The 16,633-nt window shown below is 48.5% G+C and overlaps 1 protein-coding gene across 1 annotated transcript in view; it reads left to right on the forward strand.

Moving 5' to 3' along the window:
- The first annotated feature begins 6,148 nt into the window (after positions 1–6,148).
- Positions 6,149–16,633, forward strand: part of TRIM3 (tripartite motif containing 3) — a 35,267-nt gene continuing 24,782 nt past the window's right edge. Inside the window, exons 1-2 of the mRNA XM_063433364.1 lie at positions 6,149–6,205; positions 15,917–16,061. Coding sequence (XP_063289434.1) covers positions 15,949–16,061 — 113 coding nt within the window. The 5' untranslated portion in view covers positions 6,149–6,205; positions 15,917–15,948. The remainder of the gene's footprint in view (positions 6,206–15,916; positions 16,062–16,633) is intronic.

The following is a 16,633-nucleotide window of genomic DNA, read 5'->3' on the forward strand; positions in this document are numbered from 1 at the left end:
GGAGAGTGTGTATTGTTACAATATGTAGATGACTTGTTGATAGCAGCAGTTACAAAAGAAATCTGTCAGCAAGCAACGCACGATCTACTACACATTCTCTGGAAGGCAGGATACAAGGTGTCTAGAAAGAAGGCTCAGTTGTGTTTGCCAACTGTCAAGTATCTGGGGTTCCATATCTCTGAAGGTCAAAGAATTATGGGGCCAGAGAGAAAAGAAGCTGTCTGCCAAATACCAATACCCAAGAATAGAAGACAAGTGCGAGAATTCTTGGGGGCAGCAGGCTTCTGTAGGATATGGATTCCCAGTTATGCGATACTAGCAAAACCTCTGTACGCAGCTATCAAAGGTACAGAGCACGACCCCTTCCTATGGACCCAAGAACAGCAAACGGCATTTGAAGATGTGAAGAAGGCTTTGATGAGTGCCCCAGCATTAGGTCTACCTGATCACACACGACCATTCTACTTATATGTACACGAGCAAAGAAGAATGGCTGTGGGAGTATTGACACAGTACTTGGGATCATGGCAAAGACCTGTTGCCTACATGTCTAAGCAACTGGATGCAGTGGCCAGCGGACTTCCACCTTGTCTAAGAGCCGTAGCTGCAGCCGCCCTGCTAGTAGCTGAAGCCGATAAACTCACTCTGGGTCAAGAACTTTATGTACGAGTCCCACATGCAGTACAGACGTTGTTGGATTACAAAGGAAATCATTGGTTTAGTAACAGCCGTATGACCAAGTATCAAGCAATGTTGTGTGAAAACCCAAGAGTGCATTTAGAGACTGTAAACACCTTAAATCCAGCTACCCTTTTGCCACAACCTACTGAAAGTCAACATGATTGTTTGGAAGTAATGGATGAAGTATTCTCAAGTAGACCAGATCTTCGTGATTTTCCCATCCAGAACCCCGATGTTCAATATTACACCGACGGCAGTAGTTATGTGAAAGAAGGGATCCGCTATGCAGGATATGCAGTAACAACCATAGACAAGGTGATAGAAGCTCGGCCACTGGCGAAAGGAACATCAGCACAAAAGGCAGAATTGATAGCACTGACACGAGCGTTACAATTGGCTGAAGGTTTAAGAGTAAATATCTATACGGACTCTAAGTATGCGTTTTTAACCACTCATGCCCACGGAGCTTTGTATAAAGAAAGAGGACTACTGAATTCAGAGGGCAAAGAAATCAAGTACGCAGCTGAAATCCTACAACTATTGGAAGCAGTGTGGGAGCCGAAAGAAGTCGGTATTATTCATTGTCGAGCACATCTGAGAGGTGATGGTGATGTAACCAAGGGAAATCGGATGGCAGATAGTGCAGCTAAGCGTGCTGCTGAATCAGGAAGACAGGAGTATGTGGGGCATATAGCTGCTCTTATACCAACTCCACTGTCCCAATGGACTCCAGTTTATACAGCTCAAGAAGAGGAGTGGTTAAAGACTGAACCGGGAAAGTATCTGGAGAACAAGTGGTATCAGCTAGAAGATGGAAGAATAGTTATACCAGCATCGCTAGCGGTAGAAATTGTCCAAAATTATCACAACGGGACACATTCTGGGAGAGACAGTACTGAAGAATCTCTTAGAAAACATTTCTACATACCAAGATTGTCCAACTTGACTCAGGCCATTGTACGTAGATGTGTAACGTGTGCTAAGAATAATGCAAGACAAGGACCAGTAAAGCCACCAGGAGTTAGTTTATGGGGGGACTCCCCATGTCCGATCTACAAATAGACTTTACAGTGATGCCTAAGTCGGGTGGACATCGTTACCTGCTGGTAATTGTGTGCACCTATTCAGGCTGGGTAGAAGCATGTCCTACTCGTACAGAGAAAGCAGGAGAAGTTGTGAGATTCCTGCTACGAGAAATAATACCCCGATATGGACTACCCTGTTCTATAGGATCGGACAATGGTCCAGCTTTTGTTCATCAGTGCCTACAACAACTGACTCATATGCTTGGTATAAAGTGGAGGCTTCATACTGCATATAGACCCCAGAGTTCTGGTAAGGTAGAGAGAATGAATAGAACTATAAAGAACCAGTTGGCTAAAATGTGTCAGGAAACCCAACTTAAGTGGAACGTTCTCTTACCCATAGCTTTATTGCGAATCCGCAGTACCCCTACCAGAAGGATGGGCCTCTCTCCTTTTGAAATCATGTATGGGCGACCACCTCCCGTACTTGGTAACTTAAGGGGGGACTTGAGTCAGTTGGGAGAAGGAATTACTCGGCAGCAGGTTGTAGAGTTGGGTAAAACTATGGAGGAGGTACAGAAATGGGTACAAGATAGATTACCTGTGAATATTTATCCCCCTGTTCATAGTTACCATCCAGGAGACCAAGTGTGGATTAAAGAGTGGAATACTGTACCGTTAGGGCCCAAGTGGAGAGGTCCTTATGTTGTTCTTTTGTCTACCCCTACAGCAATAAAAGTAGCAGAAGTGACTCCGTGGATACATCACTCCAGGGTTAAACCAGCAGCAGTCGATTCTTGGCAAGTTACAGCAGATCCAGAGAATCCCTGCAAGATCCGGTTAAAACGCACTACTCAGTCGGAGTAACGAGGAATTATTGTGGATTACAAATTTTATTGTTACAGGTGTGAGTGAGAAGGCCATAATAAAGCCTGTCCGCTTACCATCACATAGTGTATAAGCCAGGAAAGTCTCGAAGGGACACCTGTGAAGACGAGCAGAACTCCATTCCCTGCAGCCCTCACATCCTGGAAGCTGAGGCGCCATCGCACGGACGAAGACTGAGGATGACGGCGAAAGATGTGCTTTTGATAGTGTTTATTTATATGTGTTTTTATATTCAGGAAGGTAGAGGTACCGACACTCCTAGCTGTGAGGTATGCATTAAGACTACGAGAACAGGTAACCATATTTCCCAAACCCTAATTTGGCATTCACAATACGAATGTAAAGGAGATGTATCGAGATGTAGATACTTAAATATAGATTATAGTGTGTGCCATTTAGGAGTAGGAGAACCTAAGTGCTTCAGTCCGGAGTATCAGCCTCGTACAATTTGGTTGACTCTCAGGAATGGAGATCCTCAGGGGACCCTAATTAATAAAACGGTGTTAGAATCCGTACATTCTTCGGGTGTTCTGCTATTTGATGCGTGTAAAGCGATATCGAGTGGTAGAAAGCCGTGGAATGTATGTGGGGATCTTAGATGGGAGAGGACGTATGGGTCTAACGATAAATATATTTGTCCCAGTAGCAAAAATAAATATGTAAGTCCTAGATGCCCAAATAGAGATTATAACTTTTGCCCATATTGGTCTTGTGTGGGGTGGGCAACTTGGGGACAGACAGTAGACAAAGACATGATAGTGACTAAGTTGCCGACTAGCCCTTATTGTAAGTCTATGGAATGCAACCCAGTCCATATACTCATTAATAACCCCGACAAGTTCTTAGATAAGTATGGAAATTTATTTGGGTTTCAAATATACGGGACGGGTTTAGATCCTGGGACATTATTGTTTATAGGAATAGAGACTGATACGGTATCCTCCCAGACTCATCAAGTATACCATTCCTTTTACGAAGAGATGAGTCTAGATAATAAGATCCCCCATAATGCTAAAAACCTGTTCATCGATTTAGCTGAAAGTATTGCCGGTAGTCTTAATGTTACCAACTGCTATGTGTGTGGAGGTACTAACATGGGAGACCAATGGCCTTGGGAAGCAAAGGAGGTAATGTCCGGTTCTGAGGCAGTTGACCAATTAATATCTACACAAGCCGATTATCATATGAGTGTTAGAGGTAAATCTGAGTGGAGATTAAAGACCTCCATCATAGGTTATGTTTGCATAGCAAGGAAAGGAATGATGTATAATACTTCTGTAGGAGAATTAACTTGTCTAGGGCAAAAAGCTTATGATGATGATACAAAGAATACAACTTGGTGGTCGGCTTCAAATGTCTCAGAACCATCTAACCCGTTTGCTAGATATGCCAATTTAAAGGACGTGTGGTTTGATCTATCCATCACATCTACCTGGAGAGCCCCAGCAAATTTGTACTGGATCTGTGGTAAGAAAGCCTATTCGGAGCTGCCACAGGACTGGGAAGGGGCATGTGTGTTGGGTATGCTCAAACCATCCTTCTTCTTGTTACCGATTGAAACAGGTGAGACTTTAGGTGTTAAAGTGTATGATGTGAATCATAGGAAGAAAAGGGGACCCATAGAGATAGGCGCCTGGGAAGATGATGAATGGCCTCCCCAGCGTATTATAGATTACTATGGGCCAGCCACGTGGGCTGAGGATGGTACCTTTGGTTATAGAACCCCTATTTATATGCTCAACCGTATTATAAGATTACAGGCGGTGGTTGAGATTATCACAAATGAGACATCACAAGCGCTCAATCTTCTAGCGAAGCATAACACCAGGATGAGGACAGCAGTCTACCAAAATAGATTAGCCTTGGATTACCTTTTGGCAGTAGAGGGAGGTGTATGTGGGAAGTTTAACCTAAGTAATTGCTGTCTTCAAATAGATGACGAAGGGCAAGCAATAGCTGAGCTTACTAGCCATATGGTTAAACTAGCGCATGTGCCTACTCAGGTATGGAAAGGGTACAATCCAAGTAGTTGGTTTGGTAGCTGGTATGAGTGGTTTGGAGGGCTTAAGGCAGTGGTAGGTGGAGTCCTACTGATTTTACTGTTGTGTCTACTCCTACCGTGTCTTATACCCTTAGTAGTTAGGTCTGTGCAAAGCCTGATAGGAAGTATAGCAGAGAGGAAGGCTGCTGCACAGATAATGGCGATATATAAGTATAAGGCTCTAGATCAGGGAGAACCAATGCAAGAAGATGAATGTTGAAGATTCACATCATAAGATAAGTCTGGTCTGGTTCATGGTAACCTGAGGTATATGCAAACCAAGGTTAAGTGATGCCTCAAGTAATTGTGAAATATCAGAGGCATCAAAGGGGGGAATGTGATGTAATTCCAGTAAAATACAAGTTTAGCAGGCTAAGATTGCCACAAGGCATATGTATGTATATGTGTTTGTAGTATCAGTTGGTTAATTACACGTAGCTAAGATACTGTCATCACTGTACTGACCAGGTGCAGGAATGTAAGAACTGGAATTACGCGTCCCTCTCCTTTGTATCAGATGAGCCACGTGGTTAGACCGGATGGATGAGTTTAGACTCTATTCATTAAATAGGTTAAGGGTATGTGTGGGTGTAGTTAATTGTGGGAGGAGCTACAGTGCTATATAAGGAATGTACTCTATGTATTCAGTACTCAGACTTTGCTGTATTTTGGTGACGCTAGTCCCTCTGAGTCCCGATCGGTGATCCAATAAAGAATCTCTTCCTTCCTGAAGAAACCTGTGTCCATCTCTCTGTGCTTGGCTTCCGTCAGTTTCTCCGGTATCAGGGGGGCAGTGAGTGCTGGGGGGGGGGCAGTGAGTGCTGGGGGGCAGTGAGTGCTGGGGGGCAGTGAGTGCTGGGGGGGCAGTGAGTGCTGGGAGGGCAGTGAGTGTGAGTGCTGGGGGGCAGTGAGTGCTGGGGGGCAGTGAGTGTGAGTGCTGGGGGGGCAGTGAGTGCTGGGGGGGCAGTGAGTGTGAGTGCTGGGGGGGCAGTGAGTGCTGGGGGGGCAGTGAGTGCCGGGGGGGGCAGTGAGTGTGAGCGCTGGGAGGGCAGTGAGTGCGGGGGGGGGGGCAGTGAGTGCGGGGGGGGGGGCAGTGAGGGCTGGGGGGGCAGTGAGTGCGGGGGGGGGGGCAGTGAGTGCTGGGGGGGGCAGTGAGTGCGGGGGGGGGGGGCAGTGAGTGCTGGGGGGGGCAGTGAGTGCGGGGGGGGGCAGTGAGTGCTGGGGGGGCAGTGAGTGCGGGGGGGGGGCAATGAGTGCTGGGGGGGCAGTGAGTGCTGGGGGGGGGGCAGTGAGTGCGGGGGGGGGCAGTGAGTGCGGGGGGGGGGGCAGTGAGTGCGGGGGGGGGCAGTGAGTGAGGTGAAGGCCCCGCCCTCTGTCAGGGGAACCGAAAGCCGTTACTATGACAACGCTCCGGTAGGGGGCGGAGCCAGAGTGAAGGGAGGAGGGGGCGGGGAAAGCTTTCCATTCCAGGTCGCTGGGAGGGCGGGGCCGGGTGACGTCACTGCTGTCAGCTGTCCGGAGAACATGGCGGCCGCGGGGAGACCGAGCCAGGCCTGAGAGACACCTACCGGTACCTACCGCCACCCCCACCTACCGCCCAGTAACCACCGGCCACCTACCGCCCAGTAACCACCGGCCACCTACCGCCCAGTAACCACCGGCCACCTACCGCCCAGTAACCACCGGCCACCTACCGCCCAGTAACCACCGGCCACCTACCGCCCAGTAACCACCGGCCACCTACCGCCCAGTAACCGGCCACCTACCGCCCAGTAACCGGCCACCTACCGCCCAGTAACCAGCCACCTACCGACAACCCCCACCTACCGCCTAGTAACCGGCCACCTACCGCCCAGTAACTGGCCACCTACCGCCCAGTAACCGGCCACCTACCGCCCAGTAACCGGCCACCTACCGCCCAGTAACCGGCCACCTACCGCCCAGTAACCGGCCACCTACCGCCCAGTAACCGGCCACCTACCGCCCAGTAACCGGCCACCTACCGCCCAGTAACCGGCCACCTACCGCCCAGTAACCGGCCACCTACCGCCTAGTAACCGGCCACCTACCGACAACCCCCTCCTACCGCCCAGTAACCGGCCACCTACCGCCCAGTAACCGGCCACCTACCGCCCAGTAACCAGCCACCTACCGACAACCCCCACCTACCGCCTAGTAACCGGCCACCTACCGCCCAGTAACTGGCCACCTACCGCCCAGTAACTGGCCACCTACCGCCCAGTAACTGGCCACCTACCGCCCAGTAACCGGCCACCTACCGCCCAGTAACCGGCCACCTACCGCCCAGTAACCGGCCACCTACCGCCCAGTAACCGGCCACCTACCGCCCAGTAACCGGCCACCTACCGCCCAGTAACCGGCCACCTACCGCCCAGTAACCGGCCACCTACCGCCCAGTAACCAGCCACCTACCGACAACCCCCTCCTACCGCCCAGTAACCGGCCACCTACCGCCCAGTAACTGGCCACCTACCGCCCAGTAACTGGCCACCTACCGCCCAGTAACCGGCCACCTACCGCCCAGTAACCGGCCACCTACCGCCCAGTAACCGGCCACCTACCGCCCAGTAACCGGCCACCTACCGCCCAGTAACCGGCCACCTACCGCCCAGTAACCGGCCACCTACCGCCCAGTAACCGGCCACCTACCGCCCAGTAACCGGCCACCTACCGCCCAGTAACCAGCCACCTACCGACAACCCCCTCCTACCGCCCAGTAACCGGCCACCTACCGCCCAGTAACCGGCCACCTACCGCCCAGTAACCGGCCACCTACCGCCCAGTAACCAGCCACCTACCGCCCAGTAACCAGCCACCTACAGACAACCCCCTCCTACCGCCCAGTAACCGGCCACCTACCGCCCAGTAACCGGCCACCTACCGCCCAGTAACCGGCCACCTACCGCCCAGTAACCGGCCACCTAGCGCCCAGTAACCAGCCACCTACTGCCCAGTAACCAGCCACCTACCGACAACCCCCACCTACCGCCCAGTAACCGGCCACCTACCGCCCAGTAACCGGCCACCCACCGCCTAGTAACGGGCCACCCACCGCCTAGTAACGGGCCACCCACCGCCTAGTAACGGGCCACCCACCGCCTAGTAACGGGCCACCCACCGCCTAGTAACGGGCCACCCACCGCCTAGTAACGGGCCACCCACCGCCTAGTAACGGGCCACCCACCGCCTAGTAACGGGCCACCCACCGCCTAGTAACGGGCCACCCACCGCCTAGTAACGGGCCACCCACCGCCTAGTAACGGGCCACCCACCGCCTAGTAACGGGCCACCCACCGCCTAGTAACGGGCCACCCACCGCCCAGTAACCGGTGCCAGAGAGGGGATTTTCCGTGCCCCTATCTCTATATAACACCTCACTATACAGAGAGGGGATTTTGTGTTGATGCCTCTCCCTGTAGATGAGGGATTTCCAGCAGTGAGGTACGCGAGTGATTGCAGTGCTTATAGTATAATTATTATTATTTTATTATTTATTATTTTATTATTATTGTATTATTAATTATTATTTATCATTATTATTATTATTTTATTATTTAGTATTATTACTATTTATTATTATATTTATAGAGTGCCGTTAAATTCTGCAGCGCTTTACAATGCGCTAAATACCATGCTCACTTCAGTATGTAGGAGTAGGCAAGGCGCAGGGGCCCTGTATGTGTAACTCCATCTCCGGCACATGGTATTAGTCAGCCTGGTTCTGAGATGGCTAATGTTAATTCTGTGCACATTGTTCATTGGCTAGCAGCGTTAAGCAATGAACGTGCAGCAGTATTGGCTCTGTGCCCACGTGCCATGTTTTGCCCTCTTACTGGGGAATGTTAAGGTACACTGGGCTCCATAACTGCAACTGGGTGCTGGAATGGTTCGAATACTCGTGCGTAAACCCTAAAATGTGATACATATATATCTCTGTCAACAGCATTATATTTGGGTTTCCCATCTAGCTCTAACATCAAGGGACTCTCTAGGCACTGTAAGTCCCCTGGTGCAGTCATTCCATTCAGCGTGGAAATCTGTTTAATGCCTTATAGCAGGGCTCGACAAATCCCGAGCACCATGGGGTCCAGGAAATTCGTTGCCTGGGGTTTGTGAGCATGTTCAGCCCCCGAGGTGACCGTCAGTCGGCTCATGGAAAGCTGAGGGAGGAGGTTAGGTACCCTGTAATCTACCTGCTCTGCAATGATGCCTGGAGCCAGGTTATCATGTCACTGTGGCCCCGCATCACTAAACAGGGAGCTGACAGCAGCTCTCCCAAAGGTAGCAAAGCTGGGTGGATGATCAGTGTGTGTCTTTGTCAGAGAGTGAGTATGTTTAGGTGACCTGCCCCCACCCAATACCATGGGAAAGTGGTTTTTACTCACCTTTTTCCCTATGTTGTGCTAGTGATGCCGCGGCTGGCCCCACCTCCAGGGCTGAGATTTTGACGATCTCCGCCAATCCAGTGCTTCCCCCACAGGAAAGCTTTGGGAGACTATTGCGCATGTGCGGTAAATGCAATGTAGGCCCAATCATCTTCTCCTCATAGAGATGCATTGAATCAATGCACCCTATGGATAGCAATAATGTATGTGCTGACCCTGAATGCACCTCTAGAGGCTGCCTGAGGGACTGTCACTAGAGATCCCTGCTTACTCTCAGTAGTTAAACTATTTTTAAACACCAAAGTCCTCAGTCCAGTGCTCATCCATTCTACCCCTTAATTTCAATCCCAGTTGGAGGCTTCCATCAGGCCGGGTGCTGCTGGTAGGCTGAGAGAGTCAGATGAAAAGTGCATCTAGATACAGCTTCATGAGTGGTGCTACCATCAGCTGTATACCAACATTGAGCAGGAAGTTGACTCACTGATTCTCCTAACTGGGGTATGTACCAGAGACATTGGGATGTTATTTGGGATTGTAAGTGTGGGTCGGTAAAAACGAAGAGGGAAGAGAAGGACTAAATGGCTTGGGGTACCGGATTTCCAAATAGGAGACATAGAGAATAGCTAGAAGGGCCTGGGAGTACCACAAACACATTCTAACTATAAGGAGGCAAGGATAAAAGCAACATCCAAGCTTCTCCAGAAAGTTACATGTCCTGAAGTACCAGCTCAATGCAAAGAACAAGGGCCAGAACATCAGCCTATAAACCATACTTTTCAGGTACCCAACTGGGATAATAACATAGCCAAAAGAGTAACTAGACCGCGCGGATATCAAGACCCGTAACCAGAGACTGTACTCCAGCCTAAGCAAAGGAGATTGGGGCCTAATGTGTCAAGGCAACTGTTGCGGAGCTGCAATATTATAATCCCAGGATCTCCGCTGGTAGAACACAATAATCCAAGTACAAAGCTGGAAGCAGGCAATATTCCCAAATCCTCCCAAGAACCAGACGGAACACAGTCTGAGAGTCAACTGACACTTTATTAAAAAAGACTGATATTTATAGCAGGTCACTTAACAGGGGTTTCCAAAGATGGGCAGCAGGGGTTTTGGTTGAGGGGACTGGAGGGAGTCTACCGTTTCCAGGTCCTCCTCCCATCAGCCCCTGCTGTAACATACAGTAATGAAAACCACGAGGACATAAACCGTTACCTTTCTACTTCAAAATATACAACTTAGTCAGTTTTAATAGCAATGCTAACGAATGGGGAGGATTCGAACAGACATACACAGTACAGCATAAATTAAACATAGCCGGAGACGCCACACTATACCGGCGCGCAGTACACAACAGAAAATAGGCACAACCATTCTATCTAAGGCAGTCCCAAGTGGCTAGGTTTGCCACAGCAACCATCCTGGACAAAACACAGAAAATCCACAAGAACATCACCGAAAGAGAGCAAAAAGACGAACCGCAGACACAGGATGCAGATAAAGAGTAGGTTCCATGGTAGGACAAACCCCTATGCCGGATATAACACCAGCAGATAGTGGATGTAGCTAAGAAGGCCAACCAATGGTTGGAAAAGTCACAACTGAAAGACAGCACTGAGACACTAATCCTGCCGTGTCTCCAATGCTGCTCTTTGAGAATCAGGGATTCACTATTTGTTAGAGAGAAGCATTGGATTGGCTGTTTGCAGGGACTGCCGTGTGTCTCTAATGCTGCTCTATGAGAATCAGGGATTCACTATTTGTTAGAGAGAAGCATTGGATTGGCTGTTTGCAGGCTCTGCTTTGTGTCTCCAGTGCTGCTCTATGAGAATCAGGGATTCACTATTTGTTAGAGAGAAGCATTGGATTGGCTGTTTGCAGGCTCTGCTTTGTGTCTCCAGTGCTGCTCTATGAGAATCAGGGATTCACTATTTGTTAGAGAGAAGCATTGGATTGGCTGTTTGCAGGGACTGCCGTGTCTCCAATGCTGCTCTATGAGAATCAGGGATTCACTATTTGTTAGAGAGAAGCATTGGATTGGTTGTTTGCAGGGACTGCCGTGTCTCCAATGTTGCTCTTTGAGAATCAGGGATTCACTATTTGTTAGAGAGAAGCATTGGATTGGCTGTTTGCAGGGACTGCCGTGTGTCTCCAATGCTGCTCTATGAGAATCAGGGATTCACTATTTGTTAGAGAAGCATTGGATTGGCTGCTTGCCGGGACTGCCGTGTCTCCAATGCTGCTCTATGAGAATCAGGGATTCACTATTTGTTAGAGAGAAGCATTGGATTGGTTGTTTGCAGGGACTGCCGTGTCTCCAATGTTGCTCTTTGAGAATCAGGGATTCACTATTTGTTAGAGAGAAGCATTGGATTGGCTGTTTGCAGGGACTGCCGTGTGTCTCCAATGCTGCTCTATGAGAATCAGGGATTCACTATTTGTTAGAGAAGCATTGGATTGGCTGCTTGCCGGGACTGCCGTGTCTCCAATGCTGCTCTATGGCTCTATGAGAATCAGGGATTCACTATTTGTTAGAGAGAAGCATTGGATTTGCTGTTTGCAGGGACTGCTGTGTGTCTCCAATGCTGCTCTATGAGAATCAGGGATTCACTATTTGTTAGAGAAGCATTGGATTGGCTGTTTGCAGGGACTGCCGTGTCTCCAATGCTGCTCTATGAGAATCAGGGATTCACTATTTGTTAGAGAGAAGCATTGGATTGGTTGTTTGCAGGGACTGCCGTGTCTCCAATGTTGCTCTTTGAGAATCAGGGATTCACTATTTGTTAGAGAGAAGCATTGGATTGGCTGTTTGCAGGGACTGCCGTGTCTCCAATGCTGCTCTATGAGAATCAGGGATTCACTATTTGTTAGAGAGAAGCATTGGATTGGTTGTTTGCAGGGACTGCCGTGTGTCTCCAATGCTGCTCTATGAGAATCAGGGATTCACTATTTGTTAGAGAAGCATTGGATTGGCTGCTTGCCGGGACTGCCGTGTCTCCAATGCTGCTCTATGAGAATCAGGGATTCACTATTTGTTAGAGAGAAGCATTGGATTTGCTGTTTGCAGGGACTGCTGTGTGTCTCCAATGCTGCTCTATGAGAATCAGGGATTCACTATTTGTTAGAGAAGCATTGGATTGGCTGTTTGCAGGGACTGCCGTGTCTCCAATGCTGCTCTATGAGAATCAGGGATTCACTATTTGTTAGAGAAGCATTGGATTGGCTGTTTGCAGGGACTGCTGTGTGTCTCCAATGCTGGTCTATGAGAATCAGGGATTCACTATTTGTTAGAAAGAAGCATTGGATTGGCTGTTTGCAGGGACTGCTGTGTGTCTCCAATGCTGCTCTATGAGAATCAGGGATTCACTATTTGTTAGAGAAGCATTGGATTGGCTGTTTGCAGGGACTGCTGTGTGTCTCCAATGCTGCTCTATGAGAATCAGGGATTCACTATTTGTTAGAGAGAAGCATTGGATTGGCTGTTTGCCGGGACTGCTGTGTGTCTCCAATGCTGCTCTATGAGAATCAGGGATTCACTATTTGTTAGAGAGAAGCATTGGATTGGCTGTTTGCAGGGACTGCCGTGTCTCCAATGCTGCTCTATGAGAATCAGGGATTCACTATTTGTTAGAGAGAAGCATTGGATTGGCTGTTTGCAGGGACTGCCGTGTGTCTCCAATGCTGCTCTATGAGAATCAGGGATTCACTATTTGTTAGAGAGAAGCATTGGATTGGCTGTTTGCAGGTACTGCCGTGTGTCTCCAATGTTGCTCTATGGGAATCAGGGATTCACTATTTGTTAGAGAGAAGCATTGGATTGGCTGTTTGCAGGGACTGCCGTGTCTCCAATGCTGCTCTATGAGAATCAGGGATTCACTATTTGTTAGAGAGAAGCATTGGATTGGCTGTTTGCAGGGACTGCCGTGTGTCTCCAATGCTGCTCTATGAGAATCAGGGATTCACTATTTGTTAGAGAAGCATTGGATTGGCTGTTTGCAGGGACTGCTGTGTGTCTCCAATGCTGCTCTATGAGAATCAGGGATTCACTATTTGTTAGAGAGAAGCATTGGATTGGCTGTTTGCCGGGACTGCTGTGTGTCTCCAATGCTGCTCTATGAGAATCAGGGATTCACTATTTGTTAGAGAGAAGCATTGGATTGGCTGTTTGCAGGGACTGCCGTGTCTCCAATGCTGCTCTATGAGAATCAGGGATTCACTATTTGTTAGAGAGAAGCATTGGATTGGCTGTTTGCAGGGACTGCCGTGTGTCTCCAATGCTGCTCTATGAGAATCAGGGATTCACTATTTGTTAGAGAGAAGCATTGGATTGGCTGTTTGCAGGGACTGCCGTGTGTCTCCAATGTTGCTCTATGGGAATCAGGGATTCACTATTTGTTAGAGAGAAGCATTGGATTGGCTGTTTGCAGGGACTGCCGTGTCTCCAATGCTGCTCTATGAGAATCAGGGATTCACTATTTGTTAGAGAGAAGCATTGGATTGGCTGTTTGCAGGGACTGCCGTGTCTCCAATGCTGCTCTATGAGAATCAGGGATTCACTATTTGTTAGAGAGAAGCATTGGATTGGCTGTTTGCAGGGACTGCCGTGTGTCTCCAATGCTGCTCTATGAGAATCAGGGATTCACTATTTGTTAGAGAGAAGCATTGGATTGGCTGTTTGCAGGGACTGCCGTGTCTCCAATTCTGCTCTATGAGAATCAGGGATTCACTATTTGTTAGAGAGAAGCATTGGATTGGCTGTTTGCAGGGACTGCCGTGTGTCTCCAATGCTGCTCTATGAGAATCAGGGATTCACTATTTGTTAGAGAAGCATTGGATTGTCTGTTTGCAGGGACTGCCGTGTGTCTCCAATGCTGCTCTATGAGAATCAGGGATTCACTATTTGTTAGAGAGAAGCATTGGATTGGCTGTTTGCAGGGACTGCCGTGTCTCCAATGCTGCTCTATGAGAATCAGGGATTCACTATTTGTTAGAGAGAAGCATTGGATTGGCTGTTTGCAGGGACTGCCGTGTCTCCAATGCTGCTCTATGAGAATCAGGGATTCACTATTTGTTAGAGAGAAGCATTGGATTGGCTGTTTGCAGGGACTGCCGTGTGTCTCCAATGCTGCTCTATGAGAATCAGGGATTCACTATTTGTTAGAGAGAAGCATTGGATTGGCTGTTTGCAGGGACTGCCGTGTGTCTCCAATGTTGCTCTATGGGAATCAGGGATTCACTATTTGTTAGAGAGAAGCATTGGATTGGCTGTTTGCAGGGACTGCCGTGTCTCCAATGCTGCTCTATGAGAATCAGGGATTCACTATTTGTTAGAGAGAAGCATTGGATTGGCTGTTTGCAGGGACTGCCGTGTCTCCAATGCTGCTCTATGAGAATCAGGGATTCACTATTTGTTAGAGAGAAGCATTGGATTGGCTGTTTGCAGGGACTGCCGTGTGTCTCCAATGCTGCTCTATGAGAATCAGGGATTCACTATTTGTTAGAGAGAAGCATTGGATTGGCTGTTTGCAGGGACTGCCGTGTCTCCAATGCTGCTCTATGAGAATCAGGGATTCACTATTTGTTAGAGAGAAGCATTGGATTGGCTGTTTGCAGGGACTGCCGTGTGTCTCCAATGCTGCTCTATGAGAATCAGGGATTCACTATTTGTTAGAGAGAAGCATTGGATTGGCTGTTTGCAGGGACTGCCGTGTCTCCAATGCTGCTCTATGAGAATCAGGGATTCACTATTTGTTAGAGAGAAGCATTGGATTGGCTATTTGCAGGGACTGCCGTGTCTCCAATGCTGCTCTATGAGAATCAGGGATTCACTATTTGTTAGAGAGAAGCATTGGATTGGCTGTTTGCAGGGACTGCCGTGTGTCTCCAATGCTGCTCTATGAGAATCAGGGATTCACTATTTGTTAGAGAGAAGCATTGGATTGGCTGTTTTCAGGGACTGCCGTGTCTCCAATGCTGCTCTATGAGAATCAGGGATTCACTATTTGTTAGAGAGAAGCATTGGATTGGCTGTTTGCAGGGACTGCCGTGTGTCTCCAATGCTGCTCTATGAGAATCAGGGATTCACTATTTGTTAGAGAGAAGCATTGGATTTGTGGTTTGCAGGGACTGCCGTGTCTCCAATGCTGCTCTATGAGAATCAGGGATTCACTATTTGTTAGAGAGAAGCATTGGATTGGCTGTTTGCAGGGACTGCCGTGTGTCTCCAATGCTGCTCTATGAGAATCAGGGATTCACTATTTGTTAGAGAGAAGCATTGGATTGGCTGTTTGCAGGGACTGCCGTGTCTCCAATTCTGCTCTATGAGAATCAGGGATTCACTATTTGTTAGAGAGAAGCATTGGATTGGCTGTTTGCAGGGACTGCCGTGTGTCTCCAATGCTGCTCTATGAGAATCAGGGATTCACTATTTGTTAGAGAAGCATTGGATTGGCTGCTTGCCGGGACTGCCGTGTCTCCAATGCTGCTCTATGAGAATCAGGGATTCACTATTTGTTAGAGAGAAGCATTGGATTGGCTGTTTGCAGGGACTGCCGTGTCTCCAATGCTGCTCTATGAGAATCAGGGATTCACTATTTGTTAGAGAGAAGCATTGGATTTGTGGTTTGCAAGAAGAAAATTTGAAGATTTGAAGAAGAAAAAGACTGGGCACTGTTGTAAAAGTAGAAAAGAACAGATTAAACCTAATATAACAAAAATGTTATCTATATATGTAAGTATAACATTTCGTGTTAACGTAGAATGGTTGTATAGGGTGACTGGTTTGTCTAAATCTGATAAGTAAACAGTCTCTGCTAGTCTTCCTCTTTCTCTAATAACAACTTGTGTTATTCTAACTGCCCACAATGTGTTTACAGAGTGGTGTACCGCGTGCGTGTCGGCCCTCATCATGGCGAGTCCTGTGGTGCGTCAGATTGATAAACAGTTCCTTATCTGCAGCATTTGCCTTGAGCGATACCATGTTCCTAAGGTGCTGCCGTGTCTGCACACCTTCTGTGAAAGGTGAGTCCATTGTAAGAAATTAAAGGGACACTGTATGCAGGAGAAGCACTAACGATTCAATGACAGCTGTCGTCTAGTAAAGTGTGCTACATTTAATGAAACTTAAAGGGACACTATAGTCACCTAAACAACTGTAGCTTAAAGGACCATTATAGGCACCCAGACCACTTCAGCTCAATGAAGTGGTCTGGGTGCCAGGTCCATCTACCCTGCAGCTGTAAACATAGGATTAATCCAGTCTCTAGTGGCTGTCTCAGTGACCGCCGCTAGAGGCGCTTCGCACTGTGAAAATCAGTGAGAAGACGCTGACGTCTATAGGAAAGCATTGGGAAATGCTTTCCTATGGACTGATTGAATGTGTGCGCGCGGCTCTTGCCGAGCATGCACATTCGGCGGATGACATCGTAAGAGGGAGGAGAGTCTCCAGCGCCGAGGGAGCTTGGTGCTGGAGAAAGATAAGTATTTAACCCCTTAACCCCTCTTGAGCCCGGTGGGAGTGGGACCCTGAGGGTGGGGGGACCTATTAACACTATAGTGCCAGGAAAATGTTTGTTTTCCTGCACTATAGTGGT

This window comes from Pelobates fuscus, chromosome 1 (assembly GCF_036172605.1).
Source record: "Pelobates fuscus isolate aPelFus1 chromosome 1, aPelFus1.pri, whole genome shotgun sequence".
Lineage (NCBI taxonomy): Eukaryota > Metazoa > Chordata > Amphibia > Anura > Pelobatidae > Pelobates > Pelobates fuscus.